General features: G+C 65.5%; 3 protein-coding genes across 3 annotated transcripts in view; 2 read left to right on the forward strand and 1 right to left on the reverse strand.

The window, feature by feature from the left end:
* TSPAN10 (tetraspanin 10) overlaps positions 1 to 809 on the forward strand; it is a 2,316-nt gene extending 1,507 nt beyond the window's left edge. The window contains exon 3 of the mRNA XM_026067558.1: positions 338 to 809. Coding sequence (XP_025923343.1) covers positions 338 to 644 — 307 coding nt within the window. The 3' untranslated portion in view covers positions 645 to 809. The remainder of the gene's footprint in view (positions 1 to 337) is intronic.
* Positions 810 to 1,219: 410 nt separating this feature from the next.
* On the reverse strand, positions 1,220 to 2,820 carry PDE6G (phosphodiesterase 6G). Its single transcript, XM_026067523.1, has 4 exons — positions 2,708 to 2,820; positions 1,548 to 1,774; positions 1,391 to 1,431; positions 1,220 to 1,296 (listed from the first exon to the last, which is right to left on the reverse strand). The coding sequence occupies exons 2-4, from the start codon at positions 1,691 to 1,693 to the stop codon at positions 1,220 to 1,222; spliced, it is 264 nt and encodes an 87-aa protein (XP_025923308.1). The 5' UTR covers positions 1,694 to 1,774; positions 2,708 to 2,820.
* A 2,434-nt stretch (positions 2,821 to 5,254) lies between these two features.
* The window catches only part of CCDC137 (coiled-coil domain containing 137), a 4,443-nt gene continuing 3,433 nt past the window's right edge, over positions 5,255 to 6,264 (forward strand). Inside the window, exon 1 of the mRNA XM_026067646.1 lies at positions 5,255 to 5,273. Coding sequence (XP_025923431.1) covers positions 5,255 to 5,273 — 19 coding nt within the window. The remainder of the gene's footprint in view (positions 5,274 to 6,264) is intronic.

The following is a 6,264-nucleotide window of genomic DNA, read 5'->3' on the forward strand; positions in this document are numbered from 1 at the left end:
TGCCGGACTGGCGGGATGCATCCTGGCGGGAGGAGGGTTTGCAACCCGGTGCCGGACTGGCGGGATGCATCCTGGCGGGAGGAGGGTTTGCAACCTGGTGCAGGACTGGCGGGGTGCATCCTGGCGGGAGGAGGGTTTGCAACCTGGTGCTGGTGCAGGGCCGGCAGGATGCAGCCTGGTGGGAGGAGGATTTGCAACCTGGTGCGGGGCCGGTGGGATGCAGCCTGGCGGGAGGAGGATTTGCAACCTGGTGCGGGGCCGGTGGGATGCAGCCTGGCAGGAGGAGGGTTTGCAGCCCGGGGGGGAACCTGAGCACTTCTCCCTGTGCCTCCCACAGGTACTTCAACTGCAGCGCCCCAGGAGCGCAGGCCTGCAGCGTCCCGGCCTCCTGCTGCCTGGACCCGCGGCAGAACGGCTCCGTCGCCGATGCCCAGTGCGCCTCGGGGGCCCTGCGCCTGGGCGACGCCGCGGCCGGGAGCATCGTGCACCTGGGGGGCTGCGTGGCCCAGCTCGGCGCCTGGCTCCGCGGCCAGGCGGGCACCATCGCAGCCGGCGCGGCCGTCCTGGTGCTGGTGGAGGTGGCCGGCGTGCTCATGGCGCTGAAGATGCTCAGGGACATCGCGGCCGGGGCGGAGCGGGAGTGAGGGCGCGCTGGCTGCCTGCTCGTGGGGGGGATGCTGAGTGTGGTCTCAGCTGGGGTGCGTGGGGCTGGCTGGGCTCCCCCGCACACATGCCTGTACAGTGCACGGGTGCTCTCCCGTCTCCCCTCCCTCGCTGCACGGAGCAGCCTGATGCAGCCCAGAATAAACCTCTGCAGAGGCTCGAATCCCCGGGCTTGTGTCCTGTCCGTCCTGTCACGGTGCAGTGTCCGTCCATCCCTCTCCCCCAAGCACAGCTCCTGCTGCCCCGGCTCTCCTGGTGCCTCCTGCCCGGAGCAGACCCGAGGAGCCTGTGCCACCCGYTCGCCCGGCACCCCAGGGGCTGCGAGGTCCCCATCCGCCCTGGGGAAGGGACACTTCCCACACTGTGCCCTGAGCCAGTGCCATCCCCAACACCCCGCGCCTCTGCTCGCCCCAAGCCACGACAACAGCCTCCCGCACTCGTTCTGTGTTTTAATTAGTGTTTTCCTGGGCTGGGCCCTGCTGCGGGGACAGGGGGGGCTTCTACCTAAGCGGCGCCGGGGGCGCGGGGTGGGAGGCGGTGGCTGCGGCGCGGCCGCCTAGATGATGCCGTACTGCGCCAGCTCGTGCAGCTCCAGGTGGCTGAAGGCTTCCCAGGGGCAGATCACGGTGATATCTGCGGAAAAGGGGGAAGCYGAGTCAGCGCCGGTGCAGCCCGGCGGTGGGGGCCGAGCCCTGCTCCCGGCCCGTGGGAATGCCGGCTGCCTTACCTGTTCCCAGTCCCTCCATGCCGGGGATGTCGTCGCCAAACCTGCGAGGAGAGACAGCGCTGCAGCCCGCGCCGGACCCCTCTGCGCCCATTGGCGCGGCCGGCGGCAGCGGCACCGCCGGGGCCCCGCGGCCGGTCCTGGTCCCAGCCCCACTCACCCCTGCACCCCCTTTTTGGGCGGCTTGCTCTTGAACTGCCTCGTCTGCCGCTGCTTGAACTTGGAGGGCCCCTTCCGCGGGGTGGTGGGTCCCCCCATCACCCTCGTGGCCGACTTGATCTCCAGCTTGAGGGGCTCCAGGCTCATGGCTGTGCCGGGGCCGGTGGCCTGCCCCGGGTCGTGCTGTCCCTGCGGCGCCGGTGCTGGGCACGGGACGGCTCCTCACTCCTGCGAAGGGCAGAGATGGGGGCACCGGGGCAGCAAGGGGCTGCAGCCGCCCCGGGTGCCAGCCTGAGCCTCGGCGCGGCGCGTCCCGGGGACCCAGCGTCCCGCTGCCGCCCCCCCCTGCCCCTCAGCCGTCGCTGATCCGCTTGCCAGGCTGCCCCGGACAAGAGCAACCTTGAATTAGCCCAGCTCAGAGCCCGCTAATCCCCTTACCCCAAAGGCACCGAAGGGCATTTGTGGCGGGGGGGGGGCACGCCGAGCCGCAGCCGCTTCCCGCAGCCGTCGCTGCCCGCAGGCGCGAGATCGGGGAGCCCCTCGCTTTTGCCGCGAGCCCTCGCCGCGGCTCGCCCCGGGGTCTGCACCGAGCCGCATGCGCCGCAGCGAGCTAGCCGGGGTGCAGCTGGCACGCAGGGGCGCCCGACGTCCCCCGGGGCTCGTTTGCAGCCGGACGGTTTTCCAGCGCGGCGCAGAGCCGTCCTGCCYGGCCACGGGGCTGCTGCGGTGCGAGGTGTGGGGGGAGCAGAGGGCTGCRGCTGAGCCAGCGATCGCTGGGGCCGGGGACCACGCGGGCACCGTCCCGCGGCGGGCACCACGAAGCACGTCTTGCCCGCGCGCGCGGCAGCCACGCGATGGGCCGAGCACGGGCGTCTCGCGGCACAAAGGGCCGCTCGGGTGTTGGTGCGAGGCGCCGCGGCCCCGTCGCAGAGCCCTGCTGAGCCGGGCACCCCCCGGACTGGAGCACGAGCCCCGATGGGCAATGGACAAGACAAGCACCAGCCCGGAGAGACCCCGGGGACGCCGTTCCCGTCGGCGTGTTGCAAGAGTGGGAGGCGAAAGCAGGATTCTGCGTAATGCAAAGAAAGGCCCTGCCCCAGGAATCCCGGTGTCCACCGTGACCGGCTCCCATCCCGCTACGGAGCAAAGTTGACCACTTACCCCTATGCGGCGGTTGCCCGAGGCCAGCTCTGCTCCGCACGGGAACCCTCCGGCCTGCTCGCGCTCCCGGCAGCAATGCGTGTCCTATAGACACTCCGGATGGCTTTTAGGGGCTGGCAGATTTATCCTGCTCTGCGGTAATAGGATTATGTCCCTTCTTTTGAAATGGGTAATCTGATGTCCTTCCCCCCAGTCCGTACTGGCGGGACGGGAGCGTGTGTGTGGGGAGGGGGGGCTTGGATTAGCGCCGTCGGCACTGCCCATGCGTCGGGGTCTGCCRCCTTCACCATCCGCCCTGCTGCCTCTCTGCAACGTCTCAGAGTGCCAAGGAAAGGATCGCAGCAGAGCACTTGCTGGTGGATCCTGCCTCCTCCTCCTTGCAGATCGCTTAGGCGTTTCTCCCAGGAGACTCCCCACTCACTAAGAAATCACCCGGGTGCCCCTCAGCTCGCAGGCAGCAGAGAGATTTCCAGCCCAGCACGAGCCTGTCCTGGAAAGCGTGCTCAGGACAGCGCTCGGGGGCTGCAGACCTGCGAGCTGGGGACCAAACGTCCCTCGTGCATCTCCCCTGCCAGGGGACTACGCTGTGCTAACGCAGGGAGCCGCAGGCAGCCGCGCTGGGAAACAGCAGCAGCAGAGCCCGGGTGGCTGAAACCACGGGGACCTGCTGGGCTTCCAGCCTGGACGACACTCTGCATTTGGCACCACGCGTGGTCTGGCCGTTACAGCAAGGGCTGCACCCCGCTGCTACGGTGGGCTCCTGCCCCCCGGGAGCCGCCAGACCCCAGCAGAAACACGATCCGCCCGGGCCATCCGGTGCATGACCCCGGCCTGGACGGGATACCGACGGGTGCCAAGGGAAGCTCCTCCTGTCCTCTCGGCGCCCGGCACATGCCGCGAAACACGACGGCTGCCCTCCCTCGGAGCCTAATCCCACCCAGTGTCACCGCGGACGTCTGAGCGCGTGGGGACGGTCTGAGCTCTCTCCAGCACTCGGCTGGGGGCACCTCGGGCCAGTTGYTCTCTYTTTTTTTTTTTTGTGAGAGTCTGAAATTTGGTGGAGGAAAGGCTGAGCAGCCCTTGTCCACCTGCGCCACTGCCTGTGGGCCAGTATCACGCTAAAGCCTCCTGTAATCCCCACTACTAAAGCAATTACAAAAAGGAATAATCTCAGTACGCTTTAATTGAACGTCAGCCCCTTCCACTAATTGCAATTAGTTAGACTTCAGCAAACAGGATTACATGGATCCAGGAGTGTTTTATATGAAGCTGGCAGAACCAGTTACTTCTCCAGCAAAGACCAGGGCCCTGTTAATTACAGATTTCAGCTTAAGTTTTATTAGCAAACGCTGCTAAAGAGCTGCGCCAGTGTCCTCAGAGAGAGCCCATCTTTCCAGGACGGGGCTACGTTTCTGTAAAGATCCTGTAAACAGTCACGAACGCTGCAAGGCAACGAGCTCGGTCAGCTCAGCGAGGAAGAAAGGGCATCACTGAAGTCGGAGCAGGTCTGGCCGCTGCGGCCCTGAGTCCCGTGAGCGAACCAGCAAGGCAGCCAGCTCCCTAGAGAGCAAACRCACAGGGCTGCGCAGGCGGACGGGGTCTTCGGTGCGCTTGGATAAGCACGGGTCGCTTTTAACAACAAAACGAAGCGTGGCACAGCCAACGCCGCACAGTCAGCTCGGGGTGGACGCGGGAGGCCGCATCAGGATGAAACTGTGCTCCCGAGGGGAGCAGAGCTCGGGGCAATCCTGCCTGGATCCGCTGCATTTGCTCTCTGATGCAAAGAGCCGCAGGATGCTGCCTGGCTGCCGAGCGGGAACCTGCTGGCACCGTCCAGCAGGCCGAATTAGCTCGCTCGCCCGCGGACTGCAACCTTGCGCCCCCGAGCAGGGCTGGGACAGCAGCGGGAGGGGAGGAGGGGGCCGAAAGCCATGGGCCGCCCTTCGGGATTTAGCAGCGGGGCTGAAGAGTGGTGCCCTTGCTGGGAAGCTGCAGAGACCCACGTGCACAGGGCCACACGCGCCGCGTGAACACGGATCAGCTCCGCAGCCCCGCTGCTCGCCTTGCACCGAGCAAATCCCACCACGAGGGGAAGGAGCCAGCGAGGTGCAGCACCTGCTGCTGGAAAGGGCCCGGGCTCCTCCGTCTGCCTGCGGGGCTGACGCTCTTCCACAGCCTCATCCGCAAACGCTTAACACAGAGAAGCCTCTAATAGGCTTAGAGAGCTGATGAACGGCTCGGTTGATAAAGCCTCGCAGCCCTCCTGAATCACAAGGTTACCGCCAAGCTACGGAAGGCGCTTAAAATTCAAGCTTCTGAGCACAAGGACAAGGCAAGAGCAGAAGCAACAGGAAGCCCCAGGTACATCGAGGACACGCAGCCCTGCCGCAGCCCGTGGCTGAGATTTTCAGAGACCCGGGGGAGCGAAGCATCTGGCCCCCAGAGAAACCTGGGGCTCAGGGCACGCAAGAGCAGCTGCCTGCAGAGCACACGCTCCCCCCGCCRCGCTGCCAAGGGGAGATTTCCCCGGTGAACGAGAAGCGCGACATGACTTTCTGCACGGCCTGTATTGAAGCAGCACGTGGGGTCCCTGCTCCCAGGCCAGGGCCTTGCTGCGCTTGGTGGTGYGCAGAGACCCGGGAGCCCCTAGGAGAGGCTCAGACTGTACGGCATTCCCGCCCCGTCACACCAAGTAACTTAACTCACACAAATAAATACCATAAATAAATTGGCTCTAGATCCCACAAGTCAGTGTCAAAAAGAGACTCCTGGATCACAGACAGAAGGTTTCACCTGTTGCCTTTTTGGGAAGAGCTTATCAAAGAGGGTTTGTGGCATTAGGGAGCCCCAGAATAGGAAGGAACCAGCCAGGACAGGGCGAAAAATCAGTCCTTCTTCATGCGCAATCTGATTTCCATCTTTAGGATCATTTTAATGTTCTCATCTTGCACGTGCCTTTCTACGGCCGCCAATGCCTGCTCTCCTCCGTCCTGGTAGTACTTCAGCAGCTCCTCCACGTAATCGATCCACACGCAGTTGTGGCAGCCGCTCATGCAGCAGTTTGTGGGGGGAAGGAGTTTTGGCGGGTTGGAAAAGGGGAGCTCTCCCTCCTGCGAAGGCTCGGTACCTCCTTGCGAACAGGGCTCCCCGTCCCCCTGTAGGGCCCCCGTCCGGCAGTCGCTTCCCGGAGCGTCTGCGTTGCCGTCAGCCTTTGTTGGGGTGTCTGAGAGTTTTCGAAGGCTGGAATTCTTCGTGGTGTGGCGGTGCAGAGCGCCCTCCCCTAACACCAGCCTGCAGCTCCTGGCGCCGTCTGGGTGCTCCTGGGAATTAACCCCCCCCCGGTGACAACAGCCTGGAGCAGGCACGGGGCTCCAGCACCCGCACACCGCCCCGGGAGGAGAGCACGGGCAGGCCTGGCCGAGGGGCGAGAGGCGGGGAGGACCCGCTGCAACGGGGGGGGGGAGCCCAGCGCTGGTTATGGGGGTGCCGGAGCCTGGGGCCTCCCCAGAGCCCCCGTCTGCCCATGGTACCCCCACCCCGAGGTCCCCCCATCCCAC

The sequence above is a fragment of the Apteryx rowi genome, unplaced genomic scaffold (genome assembly GCF_003343035.1).
Source record: "Apteryx rowi isolate R43461 unplaced genomic scaffold, aptRow1 scaffold_26, whole genome shotgun sequence".
Taxonomy (NCBI): domain Eukaryota; kingdom Metazoa; phylum Chordata; class Aves; order Apterygiformes; family Apterygidae; genus Apteryx; species Apteryx rowi.

Bases quoted from the DNA above. Each gene is read 5' to 3' on its own strand.
- PDE6G (XM_026067523.1), bottom strand. From the start codon at position 1,693: ATGAGCCTGGAGCCCCTCAAGCTGGAGATCAAGTCGGCCACGAGGGTG. The intron at 1,432-1,547 runs GTGAGTGGGGCT...CTCTCCTCGCAG, and splicing joins CCCAAAAAGGGGGTGCAGGG to GTTTGGCGACGACATCCCCG. The intron at 1,297-1,390 runs GTAAGGCAGCCG...CCTTTTCCGCAG, and splicing joins CATGGAGGGACTGGGAACAG to ATATCACCGTGATCTGCCCC.